The sequence below is a fragment of the Muscardinus avellanarius genome (assembly GCF_963383645.1).
Source record: "Muscardinus avellanarius genome assembly, chromosome: 16".
Classification (NCBI taxonomy): domain Eukaryota; kingdom Metazoa; phylum Chordata; class Mammalia; order Rodentia; family Gliridae; genus Muscardinus; species Muscardinus avellanarius.
This window is the reverse complement of record NC_137802.1, coordinates 24,444,502-24,469,032: the sequence shown is the minus strand read 5'-3', so window position 1 is coordinate 24,469,032 and position 24,531 is coordinate 24,444,502. Positions and strand designations below refer to the sequence as shown.

Below are 24,531 nucleotides of genomic sequence, written 5' to 3'. Positions count from 1 at the left end.
CCATGTGAAAAGAAATTCCCTTATACAGACTCATCCTGGTGAGTGTGGTCTATAAATTAAAGCAAAGTGCACAGAATCTTGGTTACAACCATATTGTTTTAGAACTGGGAGGCTCAGCCATGCATGGTGGTACACGCTTGTAATCCCAGTTCTTAGGCTGAAACAGGAAAATTACAGATTCATGGCCAGCCTCAGAAACTTAGGGGTCCCTCAGCAACTTAGTGAGACCCTGTTTTAAAAAATAATAGCCGGAGGCCGGGCGTGGTGGCGCACGCTTGTAATCCCCGCGCTTGGGAGGCAGAGACAGGAGGATCGCGCAGGTTCGAAGCCAGCCGCGCGCGCTGGCTTAGGAGACCCTGTTTCCAAATAAAAATGTAAAAATAGGTCTGGGAGTGTAGCCCGGAGGTAGAAGGGCTTCCAGGAACCCCAATACCACCAAAAATAATAATAATAATAATAATTATAGCCGGGCGTGGTGGCGCACGCTTGTAATCCCCACTTGTAATCCCCGCGCTTGGCCGCGCTTGGGAGGCTGAGACAGGAGGATCGCGCAGGTTCGAAGCCAGCCTCAGCTGGCTTAAGAGACCCTGTTTCCAAATAAAATATAAAATAGGTCTGAGAGTGTAGCCCAGAGGTAGAAGGCCCCTGGGTTCCATCCCCAGTGCCACCAATAATAATAATAATAATAATAATTAATAATAATAATATAAAATAAAATAGGATTGCAGGGTAGCTCAGAGATAGAATGCCCCTGGATTCCATCCCCAGCGCCATGCGCACACACAGAAAATGTGGGAGGACTCATAAAGGCAAGATAAAAATAGCATTAATAACTGCTCCATTGCGTGTCAATCACTTTAAATATGTTCCTTCCTTTAATGTTTTACATACCCTTATGAGGTAAACGGCAATACCCTGTTTTTTGTTTGTTTGTTTGTTTTGTTTTTTGTGGTGCCAGGGGCTTTTCTCCCAGACCTATTTTATACTTTATTTGGAAACAGGGTCTCACTAAGTTCCTGAGAGCCCCACTCAGTAGCTGAGGCTGGCTTTGAACCTGTGCGATCCTCCTGTCTCAGCCAAGCACTGGGATTACAAGTGTGCGCCACCACACCCGGCTTGCAATACCCTGTTTTGCATATGAAAACAATTAAATTCAGAGAATGTAAACAATGAACCGGTGAAGGCTGGAGCACCCAGGTGTGGATGCTCTTTCCATAATATTACACATTATTAACCAACCAAAACATCTCATCTGACATATAAAGGTATGCTGAGACCCACAAAGAGAAAGTAGATGCCAAGCCTGGTGGTGCACGCTTGTAATCCCAGCATTTAGGAGGCTGAGACCCGAGGATCGCGGTTCGCGAACAGCCTCAGCTACTTAGGGAGGCTTTTCACAACTCAGTGAGACCCGGTTTCAAAATAAAGAATAAAAAATAGGGCTGGGGTGTAGCTTGGAGGTAGAATGCCCCTGGTTACCATTCCTAGTACCGAAAAAAAAGCAAGCAAGCAAGCAGATTATTCAAGGTCAGGTAATAAACTAGTGTCTGGGTGTGGTGGTGCGTGCCTGTAATCCCAGTACTTGGGAGGCTGAAACAGGAAGATCACAGATTCTAGGCTAGGCTCAGCAACCTGGTGAGACCCTGTATCAAAATAAAAAATAGCCGGGCGTGGTGGCTCACGCTTGTAATCTCTGCCTTTAGGAGGCGGAGACAGGAGGATCACGCTGGTTCGAAGCCAGCCTCGCTGGCTTAAGAGACCCTGTTTCCAAATAAAAAATATAAAATAGGTCTGGGAGTGTAGCCCAGAGGTAGTAGGGTTCCATCCCCAGTACCACCATAAATAAATAAATAAATAAATAAATAAATAAATAATAAAATAGGGTTAGGGGTGCTAGGCATGGTGGTACATACCTATAATCCCAGTACTTTGGAGGCTGAGATAGGAGGATCTCAGATTTGCAGCCAGCCTCAGCAATTTAGCAAGGCCCTCCGCAACTTTGTGAGACCCTGTTTCAAAATAAAGAATAAAAAAATAGGGCTGGTAATATAGCTTGGAGGTTGAATGCCCCTGGGTTCCATCCCCAGACCCACCCACCACACACACACACACACACACACACACACACACACACACACACAAAAAAAAAAAAAAAAACTAAAGAATAAAATAGGACTGGAGGGGAATCTTAGAGGTTGAATGCCCCTGGGTTCAATCCAGGGCTTTAAAAAGTAATAATAGTACACACACAAAAAAAGGTAACAAAGTATAAGCTAGTGGCAGACTAGACCCAGTCCTTGCGCCTCCACATCTACTAGCCTACTTTCAGTGTAAACCAGCTGGGTGGGGGGTGGGGGGGCGGTAGGGAGAAGAAGGCATGGAAACCCTGAGCTGGAATGAAGTATAAAAATTAGTGTAACACATTAGGGAGCAATGGCACACACTTGAAATCCCAGTACCTGGGAGGCTGAGACAGGAGGATTGCAGGTTCCAAGCCAGCCTTCACAATTTAGTGAGGCCACCGGGCGTGGGCACGCTTGTAATCCCCGTGCTTGGGAGGCGGAGACAGAAGGATTGTGCAGGTTCGAAGCCAGCCGTGCTGGCTTAAGGGACCCTGTTTCCAAATAAAAATATAAAATAGTCCTGGGAGTGTAGCCCGGAGGGAGAAGGGCTTCCAGGAACCCCAGTACCACCACCAAAAAAAAAAAAAAAAAAAAAACCCAATTTAGTGAGGCCCTCTGCAACTTAACGAGGCCCTGTTTTCAAGTAAAAATAAAATAGGTCTGGGGATATATCCCAGAAGTAGAAGACCCCTGGGTTCCATCTCCAATACAACACACGCACGCACACACACACACACATGCACACAAGAATTAGTGTAACATTATGTGGGATTAAGTATAAAGAATTCTCACCATGACAAAAAAATGGGATAAGAAGAAAGCCAGGTTTGGTGGTGCATGCTTGCAAATTCAGCTACTCAGGAGGCTGAGGGGGAAATCTCTTGAGCCTAGATTTGAAACTAAACTGGACAACATAGTTAGACTCCATCTGAAAAAGAAAAAAAAAGCAGAGTGTGGTGGTACACACCTATATTCCTAGTACTTGGGAGGCTGAGACAGGAGGATTGCAGGTTTGTGACCAGCCTCAGCAACTTAGTGAGACCTTGTTTCTTTTTTTGTTGTGTGTGGTACTGGGGGTGGAACCCAGAGGCTTTCTACCTCTGGGCTATACTCCCAGCCCTATTTTATATTTTATTTGGAAACAGGGTCTCACTAAGTTGCTGAGAGCCTCACTAAGTAGCTGAGGCTGACTTCGAACCTGTGCGATACTCCTGTCTCAGCTGTGCGATCCTCCTGTCTCAGCCTCCCAAGCACGGGGATTACAAGCGTGCGCCACCACGCCTGGCTCCATTTTATTTTTTTGTTTTGAAACAAGGTCTCAGCCAGGCGTGGTGGCGCACGCTTGTAATCCCCGCGCTTGGGAGGCAGAGAAAGGAGGATCGCTTAGGTTCGAAGCCAGCCGCGCTGGTTTAGGAGACCCTGTTTCCAAATAAAAATATAAAATAGGTCTGGGAGTGTAGCCCGTAGGTTCAAGGGCTTCCAGGAACCTCAGTACTACCAATAAATAAATAAATAAATAAATAAATAAATAAATAAATAAATAAGGCTGAGAGTATAGCTTGGAGGTAGGATGCCTCTAGGTTTGATCCCTAGCACCACACACAACTGTCTATGCTGAAAAAATAAATTTTTATTTTTATTTTTATTCTTTCTTTCTTTCTTCCTTTCTTTCTTTCTTTATTTATTTTGGTGGTACTGGGGTTCCTGGAAGCCCTTCTACCTCCGGGCTACACTCCCAGACCTATTTTTACATTTTTATTTGGAAACAGGGTCTCCTAAGCCAGCGCACGCGGCTGGCTTCGAACCCGCGCAATCCCCCTGTCTCTGCCTCCCAAGCGCGGGGATTACAAGCGTGCGCCACCACGCCCGGCTAAATAAATTTTTAAAAATAAAAAAAGGAAGCCGGACATGAGGGCACAGCAGATAGTAAAACTCCATCAACCTAGCGAGAAGCTGTTTCAAAATTAAAATAGGGCCAGGCATGGTGGCACATACTTGTTATCCCTGTGCTTGGGAGACTGAGGCAGGAGGATCGCACAGATTCAAAGCCAGCCTCAGTTACTTAGTGAGGCTCTCAGCAACTTAGTGAGACCCTGTTTACAAAATAAAGTATAAAATAGGTCTGGGAGTGTAGCCCAGAGGTAGAAAAGCCCCTGGGTTCCACCCCTAGTACCACCAAAAAAATTAAAATAGGGCCGGGGGGGTGGTTGTGTAGCTCATAAATAGAATATCCCTGATTAAGTCTCTAGTGCCACAAAAAAATAAAAAATAAAAAAAGGAGAAGGCGAAGGCAAAGGAAGAAAATCCATGTCTTTAGAGAGTTTAGTACACGTAAGGCTGAGGACTAGGCACTTTTCTGTATATCATCTAATTTTATTTTACAGCACTGAGGATGGAACCCAGGGGCATTCTACCTCCGAGCTACACCCCCGGCCCTATTTTTTATTCTTTATTTTGAAACAGGGTCTCACTGAGTTACAAAGGGCCTCACTAAATAGCTGAGGCTGTCCTCGAACCACGATCCTCCTGTCTCAGCCTCCCAAATGCTGGGTTATAACCCATTATAAGCGGGTGCCACCACACTTAGCATATTATCTCATTTGATTCCCGCAGTTTCCTGGGAGAGTAGGGATAGGCCTCGTTCTTGCAAAACAGAAAAAAGATATTTAAGGAGACAATAGAGCTAATACTGGAGAGAATTTATATTTAAACCAAAGGTCTAACTCTGAAACCCAAGTTTATGTTTTCTCCTTCCTCTGAGCTACACCAGGTATAATTCCTTCTCTTTTGATTTTATGGCTAAAAACTAAAACTGTTTAAGATCACAGGACACAAGCCAGGCATGATGGCCCATACCTGTCATCCCAGCTACTTAAGAGGCTGATCGGCAGGATGATTACAAATTCAAGGCCAGTTTGAACAACCTAGTGAAGACTTGTCTCAAAATAAAAATTTTAAAGAGCAGCTTGGGATGTATCCCAGAACACTTGCCTAGCATGCACAAGACCCTGGCTTAATCCCAGTATGCCCTCCTCTACTACACACACATCATAGGACATGGTTTTCTTTTTCTTGGATTAAAAAAAAAAAAAAGATTACTGGCTAGGCATGGTAGCGCACGCTTGTAATCCCAGCATTCGGGAGGCTGAGACCGGAGGATCACAGTTCGCGGACAGCCTCAGCTACTTAGTGAGGCCCTTTGCAACTTAGTGAGACCCTGTTTCAAAAATGAAGAATACCCTGGGCATGGTGGCGCACACTTGTAATCCCCGCGCTTGGGAGGCAGAGACAGGAAGATTGCACAGGTTCGAAGCCAGCCACACTGGCTTAAGAGACCATGTTTCCAAATAAAAATATAAAATAGGTCTGGGAGTGTAGCCCAGAGGTAGAAGGGCTTCCAGGAACCCCAGTACCACACACACAAAAAAAGAATAAAAAATAGGGCAGGGGGTGTAGCTCAGAGGTCAAATGCCCCTGGGTTTTATCCCCAAACCCACACACAAAAAAAAAAGATTACTGAAGCTGGGCGTGGTGGCCCATGCCGTAACTTGGGAGGCTGAAATAGGAGGATCATAGGTTCAAGGCCAGCCTCAGCAACTTAGTAAGGACCTCAGCAACTTAATGAGACCCTCTTTCAAAATAAAAATTAAAATCGGGCTGGGAGTGATGGCATATGCTTGTAATCCCAGTACTCAGATGCTGAGACAGGAGGATCACAGGTTTGCACACAGTCTCAGCTATGTAGTGAGGCCCTCCACAGCTTAGTGAGACCCTGTTTCAAAAATAAAGAATAAGCCAAGCTTGGTGGCTCTCTTAGTGAGACCTTTTTTCAAAATAAAGAATAAAAAAATAGGGCTGAGGGTGTAGCTCAGAGGTAGAATGCCCCTGGGTTCCATTCCCAGGACTGAAAAAAAGGAAAAGAATAAATAATTGGGCTGGGGATGAAGCTTGGAGGTAGAATGCCCCCTGGGTTCAATCCCCAGTACCCTCAAAAAAAATGATTGATTGTGTTGGGGTTTAGCTCAGAGGTAAACTGCCTTGTGTGAAATCCCCTGCACTACACGCACATGCATGTGTGTGCATGCAGACACACACAGACACGTACGCACACACTTACTGTAAGATGCTCAGAGTCCTATGAGGAGTGACCTATGTGACCGAACAGCAACATGCGATGTCATTCTGTTATTGTAGAGATAGAAAAGGCCGGGGAAGTCCAGCGGGCAGGCGTTCTCTTCTTCCGAATCATGCTGCAGGAGCTGCAGGCGTGTCTGCAACAGCTCAGTTCCATGGACTTCGTGCTGCTGTTGCTCTACGATTACACTCCTCAGACAGAGGCAAAGTCTCAAGACAGAAAAGCCATGGCGATGAGAGCCAACATAAAACTGGTGCAAAACATCCTGAGGGCAGTTATCTTATTCTTTGAACCGGAGCTGGAATCTTCAAGTGACTTGGACAATTGGGATAAGTGTAAATGTGTACGTTTTAGGAGCACTCTTACTTTTTATGTACTGTTATTGGTGCCTTGTAGTCTCGCATGATGTTGTTCAGAGTGACAGGGATCTGCACGCACCCAGCACTGGCGAGCTTCCCCACCCTGCGCTCCCTCCCCACTTCCCCATACATGATAACGACATGGGCGTTGATAATCTCACCTATGTACACAGAGGCGATGTAAGTGCTTCTGCCCTTAATTCTCCCTCCCCGTCACCCACCCCCTGCCTCGCTCCATGGGGTGTCTCCTCCATTATCTGGAGTCCCTCCAGTATCCTGATTACTCCCGAGCATCCACGTATGAGAGAACACGTATGGCCCTTCACCTTCCGTGACTGGCTGAATCCCACTTAGCATGACGTCTCCAGGTTCGCTGGTTTTCTTGCAAATGACAGAATTTTGTTCTTATTGCTAAGTAGAATTTTATTGTGTGTGTATTCCATAGCAGTGTTTTATTGAATAATAATGTAAACACATGCGTGGATTTAGTCCCCACTAAATCACAGATCATAGTGGCACAACTCGTACATGTACAAATGCAAGAAGCTTCACATAATAAACACATCCATGCAACTGCACCTTGGTCAAGGAACAACTTAAGTGACGTCCCTAAAGCCCTCCTTTGTACTTTCTCCCACAACCCCTCATCCCCCAAGCCACACTCCCCAAGGGTAACCATGATCTTGACTCCTAACATCCTGGACTAGCTTTGCCTGCTTTTTTTTAAATTTATATAAGCCAGGCGTGGTGGTGCACACTTGTAGTCCCAGTACTTGGGAAGATGAGACAGGAGGATCACAGGATCTCAGCCAGCCTCAGCAACTGAGTGAGGCCCTCCACAAGTTAGTAAGACCCTGTTTCAAAATAAAAAATAAAATAGGGCTGGGGGTATACGTTGGAGGTAGAATGCTGCTGGGTTTTATCCCCAGTACTGCAAATAAAATAAAATTTATATAAATGAAACTGTGTTAACTGGTGAACTTGGCACTATATTTCTGCTTTCTGGTGATCCGATAACTGTTCTTTTGTTCTTTGTTCACAGTATGTTAACAAATACTTAGTTGAGAGTATTTGTTCCTTTGATCCAACTGCGAGCCATCTGAAAGTTAATTTACGGCTCATTAAGGAATATATCAGAGGTAAATTTTCACCTAATCATAGTATAAGCCTGTACTGACAGCAATAAAACACAATTGTAATTAAGAGTTTTATTAAAGCCAGGCATGGTGGCGCACGCTTTTAATCCCAGCATTCGGGAGGCTGAGCCTGGAGGATCGCGGTTCGCAGACAGCCTCAGCTACTTAGTGAGGCCCCCTGCCACTCAATGAGACCTGGTTTCAAAATAAAGAATAAAAAATAGGGCAGGGAGTGTAGCTCGGAGGTCAAATGCCCCTGGGTTCCATCCCCAGACCTGAAAAAAAAAAAAAAGAGTTTTATTAGACTAAAGCAAGTGGCTCATAAATTGAAATATTTAGAAGACAACAGTTATACTTTTTATTTATTTGTTTTTGTTTTTGTGGTACTGGGGATTGAACCCAGGAACATTCTACCTTTGAGCTACACCCCCAGCCCTATTTGATTTTTATTTTGAAACAGGGTCTCACAGGTTGATGAGAGTCTACTTGCAAGACTGTCCTCAAACCTGTGATCCTCCTGTCTCAGCCTCACAAGTATTGGGATTACTGGTGTGCAACACCAACACCCAGCTCCAGTTATATGTTTCCAAAAGGAGGAACGTAGTTATAAACTATTTACTGTATCCCCCCTAAGACACTGTCTATGCCACATACATGAGAATTCAAAAGTGCATTTATCCTCTACTCATTGATAACATGTATGTTATTCATTAACAATAACAACAACAACAACAAAAAAAAACCCACAAAAATACCTGAAGCCAGGTACAATGATAAATCCCTGTTGTCCTAGATATTGAATCCAGGAGCCAGCCTGGATAAAAACAAGACCCCATCTCAAACAAACAAACAAAAAAGACAAGTGGAAACAAGCTCTCAGCAGTAGGCCAACCCTGGCCGGGGGAAAGGCAACGCGCCTTGAGTGACCTTGTTCCCGAGCCTCAAGGGAGTCTCTTCAGGATCTGCCTCCAGTCTGTCTCTAAGAGTTACGTCCTTTGTCATATAATACTCTTTTCTCAGAACACATGCAAATTTCTATTTCTTTTTTTTTGCTAGCACTTTGAACTAGCCTAGATGATTCTTAAGTAGCTTCGACCTCCCCACCAGTCTCCCAACCCCTCCACTTTCTGTTTTGCAACAGTGCCCTCGGGTGGCAGAAATCATAACTGCAGCAACAGAACAGCACCCACCCTCGAGTGTTATCACGGTCTCTAGCCATCAAGAAACCTCAGAGGCCACCCATATACTAATTATTTCTCCTTCAGATACAATCATATCAGGAAACTCTAGGCTCCTTGTTTGGGAGAAGGGAGAGGCACCCTTGGGGGGCATCTTTCTGTTTGTGCCAGAAAAGTCTTCTGGCAGGGTAATGTATCCCTGCTCAAAGTTTACCTGGCCTTCAAGCAGCTTTAAGTAAGGCCCTGCTCCAGACCCCACCCAGCATGAAATGTCACCAGCAATATCTGTAGGTTCTTCCAGGGATGGGAAGGGAAGGGACTGACTGCTGGAAGGGCCTCACTGCACCCAGCTGAGTCTACTTCTTTTTCTTTAGGGACTGAACTCAGGGACATTTCACCTCTGAGCTGGGCAATCCTGTGTGTGTGTGTGTGTGTGTGTGTGTGTGTGTGTGTGTGTGTGTGACTGGGGATTGAATTTAGGAGCATTCTACATTTATTTTATTTATTTATTTATTTACTATTTATTTATTGATTTATTTTGGTGGCACTGGGGATGGAACCCAAGGGCGTTCTATCTGCAAGCTATATCCCCGGCCCTATTTTATTCTTTATTTTGAAACAAGGTCTCACTAAGTTCCAGGGTGCCTCCCAAGTTGCTGAGGCTGACTGCGAACCTGTGATCCTCCTGTCTCAGCCTCCCAAGTACTGGGATTACAAGCATTCCCAGTTCTACCTATTTTATTTTAGGTACTGGAGATTGAACCCAGGGGCATTCTACCTCCACGCTACACCACCAGCCTTATTTATTTATTTATTTATTTATTTATTTATTTATTTTTGCGGGTCTGAGGATGGAACCCAGGGGCATTTGACCACCGAGCTACACCCCCTGCCCTATTTTTTTTTTTTTATTCTTTACTTTGAAGCAGGGTCTCACTAAGTTGCAGAGGGCCTCACTAAGTAGCTGAGGCTGTCCGCCATCCGTGATCCTCCAGTCTCAGCCTTCCAAATGCCAGCTTTTATTTTTTATTTTGAAACTGAGTCTCACTAAGTTGCAGAGGACTTCACTAAGTAGGTAAGGCTGACCTTGAACCTGCAATTCTCCTGCCTCAGCCTCCCAAGTACTGAGATTACAAGCGTGGGCCCCCATGCCCAGCTCTTATTTTTTATTTTGAAACAGTCTCACTAAGTTGTGAAGGGCCTCACTAAAATGCTAAGGCTGGCTGGAATTGTCCTGTCTCATTCTCCCAAATCAACTAGGATTACATGTGCCCTCATGGCTGGCTCAAGCCCATCTTTAAATTTTTTTTAGTCTTGAAACAGAGTCTAGGTAGGCTGCTAAAGTTCTCACTAAGTTGCTGAGACTGGACTCAAACCTATGATTCTCCTGTCTTGGCTCCCTAGGCACTAGGATTACAGGCATGCGCCATCACACCCAGCCTGTGTGCCGATTTTTTCATTGGATCAGGGTGAAATGGAAGACATACCAAGAATATTGTTCCTTACTATTAATTTGAACATATCCTAACATTGGCTTAAGCTCAATTACAGTTCTCTGTCATCTCTTTGAGCCAAGTAGTCCTGGGAGGTGGCTTCTTTTAGGGATTGCTGGTTTCTCCTCCTCAGAACAGAGCTGCCATTGCTGCTAGACCTGGGTTTAACAGGCAGCCCAGAGCAGGCCATGCATGAGTGGCTCACTGTCGGGCTGTGGACGAGGAGTCAGGTCCGCATTAGAACAGGCTCCCACTGCCCTGGCCACAACTCCGTACAGGACCTTTTAGCTGAGCTGTTAGACCACTGCTCCCACACTCTGCTCAGGAGAAGAGTGTGACTGGCCGTTTGGGGGTTTGGAAAGACCTGGGGCTTAGATGCTAGACCAATTTCCCATGGATGCATACCCCTTTTATTTCAGTTCCAGGTTATTCAGAGGGAAAAAAAGAAAATCAAAGCAGCAATTACTTTTCTGTTCTTTGGCACTCTTAGATTTACAGTTTTTAAGTTTCCCAACAGTAGTTTTTAAATTAAGAAAAACTAAAAATAAAAAGGTTTTGTGTGCAGTGCTAGGAATTGAATCCAGGGGCATTCGACCTCTGAGCTACACCCTCAACCCTATTTTACTTATTTTATTTTATTTTTTAAATTTTTATGTATTTATTTATTTATTGGCGGGTCTAAGGATGGAACCCGGGGGCATTCGACCTCCGAGCTACACTCCCTGCCCTATTTTTTATTCTTTAATTTGAAACAGGTTCTCACTGAGTGGCAGAGGGCCTCACTAAGTAGCTGAGGCTGTCCACTAACCGCGATCCTCAGGAATGCTGGGATTACAATCATGTGCCACCACACCTGGCTCTTATTTCTTGTTTTGAAACAGGGTCTCACTAAGTTGCAGGAGGCATTGCTAAGTTTCTGAGGCTGGCCTTGAACCTGCAATATTCCTGTCTCAGCTTCCCAAGTACTGAAATTACAGGTGCACGTCACTACTCTCAGCTTTAAAATGTTTTTTACTAGGTAATGTCACTGCTGCTGTCATATCTGATTGAGAACTTTTTCAAATAAGTTTAATGAAAACATTTTTCTATTTAACTTGACACTCATTTTTTAATTTCAGTGATGTTAAAACAATCTTATCTCAAAAGAATTTTTAAATTATGTGTCTTTATTAAAGTACTTCTAAAAGTCAAATAGATCTAAAACATTTTAAAAGTCACTAGCTGAGCTGGGTGTGGTAGCTCACGCTTGTAATCCCAGTACTTGGGAGGCTGAGACAGAAGGATCACGTTTCAAGGCCAGCCTCATCTACTTAGTGAGACTCTGCAACTTAGTAAGACCCTATTTCAAAATAAAGAATAAAAAAATAGGCCTGAGTGTGTAGCTCGGAGGTATAATGCCCCTAGGTTCAATCCCCAGTACTGAAAACAAAATCACTAGCCCATAGCTTCTTACTCCCACTTCCCCTCCCTGGAGAAAACTTCTTTTAACTCAGTTTCTTCTGGCATTTGCCAATCTATTTATAATATTATGCACATATTTCTATCTTTTGAGTCACCCATTTTATTTATTTATTTATTTTAGAGGATTGAACCCAGAGGCATCCAACTTCCGAGTTATATCCCCAGCCTTTTTATTTTTTGTTTTGAAATGGGGTCTTGCTAAAATACTGAGAGTCTTTCTATGTTGCTGAGGCTGTTCTTGAACCTGTGATCCTCTTGCCTCAGCCACCCAAGTACTGGGATTACAGGTATAAACCACCATACCTGACTTGAGTCGTGTGTGTGTGTGTGTGTGTGTGTGTGTGTGTGTGTGTGTGTGGTTTTGGGGATTGAACCCAGGGGCATTCTACCTCTGAGCTACACCCACAGCCCTATTTTAGTTTTTTTTATTTTGAAACAGGGTCTCACTAAGTTGCAGAAGCTGGCCATAAACCTGCATGTGCCACCATGCCCCATAAGTCACCAGTTTTAAGCCTTACTAATTTATTTTCTTTTGTTTGGGATGAAGGTTTGCTTCTGCTAAACAACCATTCTCGTACCTCTCAATCTAGTTATAGTATAATTTGTATAAAATGCAATGCTCACATGATTTTAATTTGTATAAAATGTATAATTTGTATAAAATGCATTTAGAGTATAAAATGCAATGCTTACATGATTTTACTTATGCAAATATTACCTATTGCTGAGCATAGTACTATACTTTCATCTGCATAGTTTTTTATTTTGTTTTTCCTTTTTATTTCAACATGTCTTATATTTCTTTGTAATTCCCACCTTTTTCATTTTTTTCCATTTTCCCCCATAGGGAAAGTCTTATAAGGTAATTTTTTAGTTCCAATGTGGTTTTGTCTCCCAAAACTATTCCCTCCAGAGAGCTCACTTCCCTTTCTATCTGAAGTCTTCCTCCTGCCCTCAGATCTACTACTGAGCCACCTTCCTGGAATTCATTGTGACACTAGCATAGAAATTGACTTCGCCACGTTCTTGGTTCATTCTTGGTCTAGAATGAGGTAGCCTATCTCCAGTAAGTTTTCTGAAGAAGAGTTCCTAGATAGTAAATTGTTGAGACATTTCAAGTGTGAAAAGGTTTTCAACCTCATACTTTTTGAAGACACTGCTTCACTGTCTATTTATTGGTGGTACTGGGGTTCCTGGAAGGCCTCCGGGCTACACTCCTAGACCTATTTTATACTTTTTATTTGGAAACAGGGTCTCAAACCAGTGCGGCTGGCTTCAAACCTGCGTGATCCTCCTGTCTCTGCCTCCCAAGTGCGGGGATTACAAGCATGTACCACCATGCCCGGCACTGTCTTTTTTAAAATCGAGGTATAGACCAGGCGTGGTGGCGCACGCTTGTAATCCCAGCATTCGGGAGGTGGAGACTGGAGGATCGTGGTTTGCAGACAGCCTCAGCTACTTAGCAAAGGCCCTTTGCAATTCAGTGAGACCCTGTTTCAAAATATAAAAATACCATCGCTGGGCGTGGTGGCGCACGCTTGTAATCCCCACGCTTGGGAGGCAGAGACAGGAGGATCGCACAGGTTCGAAGCCAGCCTCTCTGGTTTAAGAGGCCCTGTTTCCAAATAAAAATATAAAATAGGTCTGGGAGTGTAGCCCAGAGTAGAAGGGTTTCCAGGAACCCCAGTACCACCAACATAATAATAATAATAATAATAATAATAATAATAATAATAATAAGAAGAAGAAGAAGAAGGAGGAGGAGGAGGAGGAGGAGGAGGAAGAGGAGGAGGAGGAGGAGGAAGGAGAAGACTAAAAATTAGGACTGGGGGTGCAGGTACAATGCCCCTGGGTTCCATCTCCGTACCACAAAAAAATAATAAAATAAAATTGAGATATGTCACATATCATAAATTTCACTTTTTTTTGGTGGTACTGGGGATGAAACCTTTCTACCTCCAGGCTACACTCCCAGACCTATTTTATAGTTTATTTGGAAACAGGGCCTCTTAAGCCAACGAGGCTGGCTTCAAACCTGCGCAATCCTCCTGTCTCCACCTCCCAAGTGTGGGGATTACAAGCGTGCACCACCACGCCCGGCAAATTTCACCATTTTATAGTAAATACTTAGCTGGACATGGTGGTGAACACTTGTAATCCAAGTACTTGGGAGACTGAGACTGGAGAATCACAGGTTCATAGCTAGCCTCAGCTACTTAGTAAGGCCCTCTGCAATTTAATACAACTATTTCAGAATAAAAATCAGGCTGGGATGTAGCGTGGAGTTTGAATACCCCTGCTTCAGTCCTAGGTGCATATTCATCACCACTATCTAATTCTACGATATTTTAATCACTCCAGAAATAAACTCTCTTCCTATAAGCAGCGACTCCCTCTCTTCTCCCTCTACTCCCTGGGAACTACTGATGTGCTTCCTCATCTCTATGGACTTGCCTATTCTGTACATTTCGCATAAATGGATTCATGTCACAGGTGGCCTTTTATGTCTGGCCTCTTTTACGTAGCATAATATTTTCAGGGTTCATTTATATTTTAGCTTATCTCAGTCCTTCACTCTTTTCTTTTTATTCACTCTTTTCTTTTTTTTATTTTTGGTGGTGGTACTAGGGTTCCTGGAAGCCCTTCTACCTCTGGGCTATACTCCCAGATCTATCTATCTATCTATCTATCTATCTATCTATCTATCTGTCTATATCTATATATTTTTAATTTAGAACAGGATCTCTTAAGCCAGCGCAGCTGGCTTCGAACCTGCGCGATCCTCCTGTCTCCGCCTCCCAAGCGCGGGGATTACAAGCGTGCGCCACCACACCCGGCCTTCACTCTTTTCATACAGCTGAATTATCTATTATATGGATATACTTCATTCTATTTACCCATTTATCAGCTGATGGATCTGTGAGTTGCTTCCATTATTGGGCTACTGTGATTACACTGCTATGAACAAGTTTTTTACAAGGTTTTGTGTGAACCTAGGTATTCAATTCTCTTGGGTATATACCTTAGGAGTGGAATTGCTGGGTCAGGCCATAACTCTTTGTTTAGTTTTTTTTTTTTTTTTTTTTTAGAAATGGCTCCATTGATTTCTAACTTTCAAAATTGCTGTCTGAAGTCAGCAAGGTATGGTAGCACACACCTGTAATCCCAGTACTTGGGAGGCTTGAGACAGAAGGATCACAGGTTCAAGACCAGCCTCAGCAACTTAGCAAGACCCTTGTTTCAAAACAAAAAAAAAAAAAAATACAAAAAAGAGCTGAGAGCATAGCTTGGAGGTAGAATATCCCTGGGCCCAATTTCCAGTATCAACAAGATAAAAAGTCTGAGGCCTTTCTGATTCTGTTCATGTAACCTGTTTGTATTTTTTTGTTGTTTCTCCAGTTTCTCTTGTTTCTCCTCCTTCTCCTCCTCCTCCTCCTCTTTCTCCTTCATACTAGGGATTGAACTCAGGGCACTCTACCTCTTGAATCCAGGGGCATTCTACCTCTAAGCTACACCCCATCCTATTTTATTTTATTTTTGTGGTACTGGGGGTGGAATCCAGGGTCTTTTCTACCTCTTGGCTATACTCCCAGACCTATTTTACACTTTATTTGGAAACAGGGTCTCACTAAGTTTCTGAGAGCCTCACTAAGTAGCTGAGGCTGGCTTCGAACCTGTGTGATCCTCCTGTCTCAGCCTCCCAAGTGTTGGGATTACAAGTGTGCGCCACCACGCCCGGCCTCCTTTTTTATTTTATGTGTTGAAACCAGATCTTTCTAGGTTGTTCAGAGTTTCCCTGTTACTGAGGCTGTCCTCGAACCTGTGATCTTGTCTCAGTTTCTCAAATACTGGGATTACAGATGTACACCACCATGCCCAGCTGTTTCGCCTCTTTTGAATCTGCAGAATCATCTCTTTATCCTCGAGATTGTGAGATTTCATAATGATATGCCTTGATATAAGTCTGTTTTCATCCATCGACCTGGGTGCTTGTTGATGGTTTTTTTATTTGTTGTTGTTGTTGTTGTTCTGGAGTTTTGTTTGTTTGTTTTGCAGTACTGGAAAATAACCCAGGAGCATTCTACCTCCGAACTATAATCCCAATACTTAGGAGGCTGAGACAGGAACCACAGGTTCAAAGACAGTTTCAGCAATTTAGCAAGACCCTGATTCAATATAAAAAGAAAATAAGTCTCGGGATATAACTCAGGGGTACAATGTCCATGGGTTCAATTCCCTGTACTATACACATAAAAGAAAAACAATAAAAAAAGAAAAATGTGATTCCCCCCCTCCCCATTTAACACTGATTCTTTCCTGATAAGCCTAGGAGGCTGTACCTACAGTACCTTTGGGACAACCACCCTAAGAGTGATTTATTAAGTGCCCAACTGCCATGGCAAACATAAGTGCCATGCCTACATAAAAATGTAATGAAATTTATGTATGAAGATTCTTTCAAGCACATATTATAGCATGGCTCTTTAGTTCATTTTAAGTAACAGTAATGTTAAAAGAGTAATTTAGGAGCTAGAGGTGGTGGCATATGCCTGTAATCTCAGTACTTGGGAGGTTGAGACAGGAGGATCACAGGTTTGAAGCCAGTCTCGGCAACCTAGTGAGACCCTGTTTCAAAATAAAAAATAAAAGCCGGGCGTGGTGGCGCACACTTGTAATCCCAGCATTCGGGAGGCTGAGACTGGAGGATCGCAGTTCGTGGACAGCCTCAGCTACTTAGTGAGGCTCTCTGCAACTCAGTGAGACCCGGTTTCAAAATAAAGAATAAAAAATAGGACAGGGGGTATAGCTCAGAGGTCAAATGCCCCTGGGTTCCATCCCCAGACCCACAAAAATAAATAAATAAATAAATAAATAAATAAATAAATAAATAAAATAGGGCTGGGGTATAGCTCAGAGCTAGAATAATCATGGGTTCAATCCCTACTACCCTCCCTCTACACACACACACACACACACACACACACACCTCATAATTTAGGGAATGTGACTAGAAATAAGAGAACTAAAATTAAAAGAACCAGTGATGCAGGAGGGGAGCATTTGAGAATCGCTGCTGATCTTAGGCTATTTGTAGTTGAAACGAGAGTTGTATTTTAAATGTTGGATCTGAAGCTTAAGTACTTTATTCTTTTTGCTTTGCCCATATTTATTAATTGTCTCTAATTCTCAAAGGATTTAACTTAATTAATCCAGTGTTAACAGCGATCCATCAATGGAGTTTTAATTTTGAAACATCCTATGCATTCTATGTAATTAAATGTTTGATTAAGTCTTACAAAAGTGCCATAATAAAGCTGGGTATAGTGGCACCTGTAACACCAGTACTTGGGAGGCTGAGAGGAGGATCACAGGCTGAAGGCCAGGTATGGCACCTTAGCAGGGACCTCGGCAATTTAGCAAGATCCTGTTTCAAAGTTAAAAAAAAAAAAAAGATTTAAAAAAGGGCTTCTTGGTGGGTAGCTTGAACGTAGAATACCTGAGTTCAATCCTCAATCCTCAGTGCCCTCCCCAAACCACCACCACCACCACCACCACCAATAACAACAACAACAACAACAACAAACAACAACAACAACAACAATAAAAGGCGTTTGAAGTATAATATTTTCTGGTTATAAAAGAAAATAAAGATAGCTTGAGCCAGCCTTTGTGGTGCAAGAATGTAATCCCAGCCGGGCGTGGTGGCGCATGTTTGTAATCCCCGCGCTTGGGAGGCTGAGACAGGAGGATCGTAGGTGGGAGGACAGCCTCAGCAAGTAGTGAGACTCTCATTAACCTAGGGAGACCCTGTTTCAAAATAAAAATAAAAAATAGGGCTGAAATGTGGCTCAGAGGTAAAATGCCCTCTGGTTCAGTCTCCAGTACCAAAAAGTAAAAGGAAAAAAAAAAAAGTAGCTTGAAAGAATTGCTAAATTCGAGCTCTGTCCTATGCCAATCTGCAAAGATCTGGCCTCTATCTACCACGAGAGGGCAGCAGCGCTCAGCCGTTAATGGGGAGCCATCCGCGTGGGAGGATTCCTTGGAGGAATCATTCAGGCCCGCGCTCGACAAAGGACAAGGATACAGGAACCATCTTCCAGACAGGTTCGGGGCTTTCTCTGATAACAACGAGACAGGAAATAAGCAACAGGGGCTTGTGAAAGGGAGAGACCTCTCTCCTCATCCTCCTGTCCTTGAATCACCATGGAGATAGCAACCAGCTTAATAATGGCTGCAGATGGGGGTCTGTTCCTATGGATGTTCAGCTAAGAACAGATGTTCTCTTAATGGAAATTCGGGAAGGGCAGAATAAAGCGGTGCGAGCAGCAGAGCTGTTTTATCAATAACATAAACAACAATAGTAAATAAATACACGGACTGGTTTTAGGGGTGTCCTTAAGGTGAACTTTTATTTAGAGTTCATTGCAGTCCAACATTAAGATAATCAAAAAAACTTTGGAAACCTACAGGAAGCTGATTAGTACAAAGATTAATTAAGCAAGGCGTAGTGGCTCCTGCCTGTAATCCCAGGACTTGGTAGGCTGAGAAAGGAAAATTTTAGGTGCAGATTTGAGGCCGGCATTAGCCATTTACAGAGACCCTCAGTGACTTAGCAAGATCCTGTTTTTTAGTTTAGTTTGGTTTTAATTGTGTGTGTGATACTGGGGATTAAACCCAGGGGCATTTTACCTCCAAGCTACACCATCATGGTGCGCACCATCAAGCCTGGCTTAAGAATGCATTTTGATGATCTAATATTGCCTATAAAATGAAATGTATCCGGTATTTTTAATGTGTTCTTATGGCTAGCATCTGTTTTTGTTTTTTTATTCATAATTGTCACTAATGTTATTGAACTATCATCTGGAAAACAGTATTTGAAAAACAAAATTATTCTTTAATTTAATGTTGTTTCAATTCGATATTTACTGAACACTTACAATTGAATGAGAAAAGACAGTGCCTATGTGTGTGTAAAAAGCGTGTGAACCCAGCTTGGTGGTACGTACTTGGAGACAGGAGGATTAGAGGTTCGAGGACAACCTCAGCATGTTGTGAGATTCTCATCAACCTAGCATGGCCCTGTTTCAAAATGAAAAGAAAAATAGGGATGGGATAGAAGCTTAGACATAGAATGCTCCTGGGTTCAGTCCCTAGTGCCACACACACAGATACACACACACACACACACACACACACACACACACACACACGAAAGAATCTTAGAAGCTGGGAATGGTAGCGCATGCTTATAATCCCAGTACTTGGAAGGCTGATACAAGAGGACTGCATGTTTGTTTATTTATTTATTTATTTATTTATTTATTTATTTATTTATTTATTTTTGGTGGTACTGGGGTTCCTGGAAGCCCTACTACCTCCGGGCTACACTCCCAGACCTATTTTTACATTTTTATTTGGAAACAGGGTCTCCTAAGCCAGCGCACGCGGCTGGCTTCGAACCTGCGCGATCCTCCTGTCTCTGCTTCCCAAGAGCAGGGATTACAAGCGTGCGCCACCACACCGGGCTTGGACTGCATGTTTAAAACCAGCCTTGGCAGCCGGGCGTGGTGGTGCATGCTTGTAATCCCAGCATTCGGGAGGCTGAGACTGGAGGAACACAGTTCGTGGACAGCCTCAGCTACCTAGTGAGGCCCTCTGCAACTCAGTGAGACCCAGTTCAAAATAAAGAATAAAAAATAGGGCAGGTGGTGTAGCTTGGAGGTCAAATGCCCCTGGGCTCCAGCCCCCCCCCAAAAAAAAAAATAAAATAAATAAAACCAGCCTTGGCAAAAGCCGGGCATGGTGGCGCACGCTTGTAATCCCTGCGCTTGGGAGGCTGAGACACGAGGATCGTGCAGGTTCAAAGCCAGCCTCAGCTGGCTTAAGAGACCCTGTCTCCAAATAAAATATAAAATAGGCCTGGGAGTGTAGCCCAGAGGTAGAGGGCCCCTGGGTTCCATCCCCAGTACCACCAAAAAAAACCCCACAAAAACCAAAAAACCAGCCTCGGCAATTTAATGCGTCTTTGTTTCCAAAAAACAATAATAATAATGGGTCTGTAGGTGTGGCTCAGAAGCAGAATGCTCCTGGGCTCCGTCCCCAGTAACACTAGCACACACACACACACACACACACACACACACACACACACACACACGCACAGAATCTTAAAAAATTAAATGAATCCACTTTTGGGGGGCGGGTACTGGGGATGGAACCCAGGGGCATTGTACCTCTGAGCTATACCCCCAGCCCTATTTTTTGTTCTTTATTTTGTAACACCTGGCTGGATCCACATGTTTTTTAAAGTCACTATTTAGCCGGGCGTGGTGGCGCACACCTGTAATCCCAGCATTCAGGAGGCTGAGACAGGAGGATCATGGTTTCACAGACAGCCTCAGCTACTTAGTGAGGTCCTTTGCAACTTAGTGAGACCCTGTTTCAAAATAAAAAATAGGGCTGGGAGTGTAGCTCGGATGTACAATGCCCCTGGGCTTCGTCTCCAGGACTGCAAAGTAAATAAATAAATAAATACATAAATAAATACATAAATAAATAAAGCCGGGCGTGGTGGCGCATGCTTGTAATTCCAGCATTCTGGAGGCTGAGACTGGAGGATCATAGTTCGTTGGACAGCCTCAGCTACTTAGTGAGACCCTTCGCAATTCAGTGAGACCCTGTTTTAAAATAAAGAATAAAAAATTGGGCAGGGGTTGTAGCTCGGAGGTCAAATGCCTCTGTGTTTCAGTCCCAGACCCGCAATAAATAAATTAATTAATTGTCACTGTTGAATAAAAATGGAGACTTGGGAATGTTTTCCACATTTTATGAGCCTTTCTCTGTGTGTGTTTGTGTTGCTGGAGATCAAACCCAGGGTCATTCTACCTCTGAGCTACACCCCAGCCCTATTTTATTTTATTTATTTATTATTATTATTTTTGGTGGTACTGGAGTTCCTGGAAGCCCTTCTACCTCCGGGATACACTCCCAGACCTATTTTTACATTTTTATTTGGAAACAGGGTCTCCTAAGCCAGCGCGTGCGGCTGGCTTCGAACCTGCGCGATCCTCCTGTCTCCGCCTCCCAAGCGCGGGGATTACAAGCGTGCGCCACCACGCCCGGCCCTATTTTATTTTTTATTTGGAAAGAGGTTCTCACTAATTGCTAAGGCTATCCTTAAACCTATGATCCTCCTTTCTCAACCTCCTAAATATGTGCCACCAAGCTTGGCTTCAATTATTTTATTTATTTTTTGTATTAAGAATTGAACCCAGGAGCATTTTGAAAATATGTGCCACCAAGCTTGGCTTCAATTATTTTATTTATTTATTTTTATTTTTTGTATTAAGAATTGAACCCAGGAGCATTTTGCCTCTGAGCCACACCCCCAGCTCTATTTTATTTCTTGAAATAAAGTCTCACTAAGTTACTGAGGCTGGCTTTGAACCTGCAATCCTCTTGTTTCAGTCTTTAGGATTACAGGCATACAACATCATACCCAGCTCCCGCTTAAATAATTAATTTTAGTTTGGGAATATTTTAAACACAAAAATATAGTGTTAGCATACATGCCTCTTTAATCCTTGCAAAACTATATTCTATTCCCAACCTTAACATTATGCCATGTTTATTTATATTTTTATTTATTTATTTATTTATTTTTGTGGGTCTGGGGATGGAACCCAGGAGCATCTGACCTCTGAGCTACACCCCCTACCCTATTTTTTATTCTCTATTTTGAAACAGGGTCTCACTGAGTTGCGGAGGGCCTCACTAAGTAGCTGAGGCTGTCTGCGAACTGCGATCCTCTGGTCTCAGCCTCCTGAGTGCTGGGATTACAGGCATGTGCCACTACGCCCGGCTAATATTTTTCTTATTATTTTTATTATTTATTCTGAAACAGGGTCTTACTGGGTTGCTGAGAGTCTAAGTTGCTGAGGCTGGCCATGAACCTGTGATCCTCCAGTCTCAGCCTCCCAAGTATTGGTATTACAGGTTTATGCTACCACACCTGGCTACATGTACATAATAATCTATAAATTACTCTTGGGCTCAATATGTTTTGGGTAGCTTTTTTGTTTGTTGGTCGGGTTTAGTTTTGGTTTTGGTATTGAGGATTGGACCAGGAAGCATTCTACCTCTGAGTTAGAGCCTGAGACCTTTTCATTCTGAAATGAGTTCTCACTAAGTTGCTAAGGGTCTTGCTAAATTGCTGAGGCTGGCCTGGAACCTGCCATCCTCCTATCTCAGCCTCCCAAGTACTGGGATTACAGGTATGAGCCACTGTCCCCTGGGTGCAATATGTTTCTGAAATTTATTCATAATGATATATGTATATATAAATATATGTATATATATAATTCTTTAGTTGTTAACTGCTGTGCAGTATTGTACTGCATGAATATTTTAAAATGTATCTGTCCACATTCTTGTAATTACATATTTAAATAAGATTCTAAATCTGATGTGGTGGTGCAGGCTTGGGAGGCGCACAGTCTCCTAGGGGGAGCAGCCTCCTAGTACTTGGGAGGCTGAGACAGGAGGATCACAGGTTCATCCCCAGCCTCAGCAATTTAGTGAGGCCCTCCACAAGTTAGTGAGATCCTGTTTCAAAATAAAAAATAAAATAGGGCTCGGGGTATAATTCAGAGGTGAATGTCCCTGGGTTCAATCCCCAGTACCACCATAAATGAATGAATGAATGAATAAATTCTAGTTTAGCATAGTGGTGCATGCCTGTAATCCCAGTACTTGGGAGGCTGAGACAAGAGGAAAACAGGCTAAAGAACAGCCTCAGCCAATATTAAGACTCTCAGCAACCCAGCAAGACCCTGTTTTAAAAGAAAAATTAAATAGGCTGGGAGTGTAGTTCTGAAGTAGAATGACCCTGGATTCAATCCCAGTGCCACAAAAAAAAATTAATTAAAAATTTGTAATTAGCCGGGCGTGGTGGCACACGCTTGTAATCCCAGCGCTTGGGAGGCTGAGACAGGAGGATCGGGCAGGTTGGAAGCCAACCTCAGCTGGTTTAAGAGACCCTGTTTCCAAATAAAATATATAAAATAGGTCTGGGAGTGTATCCCAGAGGTAGAAGGTCCCTGGGTTCCATTCCCAGTACCACCAATAAATAATAAATAAATAAATAAATATAAAAAATTGTAATTATACTGGGTGTGGTGGCACACACTTGTAATCCCAGAGCTTGGGAGACCGAGAAAAGAGGATTGCACAGGTTCAAAGTCAGCCTCAGCAACTTAGTGAGACCGTTTCCAAATAAAAGTATAAAAATAGGTCTAGGAGTATAGTCCAAAGGTAGAAAAGCCTCTGGGTTCCACCCCCAGTATCACACACACAAAAAAATTGTAATTATAAAAGGACTGGGGGTGTATCTTGGTGGTAGACTGCCTCTGGGTTTAATCTGCAGTAACACACACACACACACACACACACAGATTCTCCTATAGTTTTGTTTTTTAGTACTGGGGATGGAACCCAGGGGCATCCTACCTCTGAGCTACACCCCCAGCCCTATATTTCTTTATTCTGTATTTTGAAACAGGGCCTCACTGAGTTGCAAAGGGCCTCACTAAGTCGCTGAGGCTGTCCGCAAACCCGGATACTACTGCATCAGCCTCCCAAATGCTGGGATTACAAGTGTGCACCACCACGCCCGGCTCTCTCCTATAGTTTTGACTCTAAATGTATGTAATGAACTTTAATCATAATATTGGAACTTAGTTGTTCTAATACTAAAGTTACAAAACTATCCTCACTAACTTTTTGTTTTTGTTTTGTGTTTTGGTGCAGATCATTCCCGCGTGGAAGTATGGAACTTTGGTAACACTACCATTGAACTTCTGTACCACTGGATCCACATTTGCGTAGCTCTCATGGAGCTAAGCAAAAAACTCAATAGTGCTATTATACCCCCGCTGCCCTCCAAGACTGACAGCCGGATGTGTGCAAAAGTGCCAGGGGCAGCTTGCCAGGGCAATGTCAGTGGAACTGACACTTAGGATATTCTGGTCATGTTCAGTGTTCTTTGTTAATGATAAAATATTTTCCACCAGAAACAAGTGCCACATAGACATATTCTGCTCCTAGACATTTACCTCAGCATTTTCTAAAACCAGAAGTACTACCTAAGGAGAAATTTTATCTAAAAAAATCTAGTTAATGAAGCCATAACCAAAGGTATTTAAGTACATTATAGAATATATTTGAAAATACACTTTTTGTGTGAGTCTTATGTCTGCCATGAAGCTACTATGGCTATGGCTGATTGGGTGGTCATTTTTAATTCTTTTAAGGTCCAAAGTAAAAAAGACTGAGGATTTAGGAAAATCTTGGCAGTTTTTACATCAAATGAGTACCAAATAATAAAAAAATTTAAGAACTAGACAATGGTTTTTCTATTGTTTCAAAGACTTCACTAAATGACCCCTCCCCCTTTCTTAGCTATTTATTTATTTTTGGTACTGGGATTGAACCCAGGGGTGTTCTATATCCGAGCTACACCCCCAGCCCTATTTTATATTTTATTTGGAAACAGGATCTAAGTTGCTGAGGGTCTCACTAAATTGCTGAGGCTGGCCTCAAACCTGATATCCTTCTGTCTCGGCCTCCCAAATACTGAGATTAT

General features: G+C 43.1%; 1 protein-coding gene across 1 annotated transcript in view; it reads left to right on the top strand.

The window, feature by feature from the left end:
* EFCAB5 (EF-hand calcium binding domain 5) overlaps nt 1–23,905 on the top strand; it is a gene marked incomplete at its 3' end in the record, with an annotated part of 113,143 nt that extends 89,238 nt beyond the window's left edge. The window contains exons 19-21 of the mRNA XM_080713998.1: nt 6,318–6,601; nt 7,660–7,756; nt 23,697–23,905. Of these exons, the coding sequence (XP_080570124.1) occupies nt 6,318–6,601; nt 7,660–7,756; nt 23,697–23,905 (590 nt within the window). The remainder of the gene's footprint in view (nt 1–6,317; nt 6,602–7,659; nt 7,757–23,696) is intronic.
* Between the last annotated feature and the right edge of the window lie 626 nt (nt 23,906–24,531).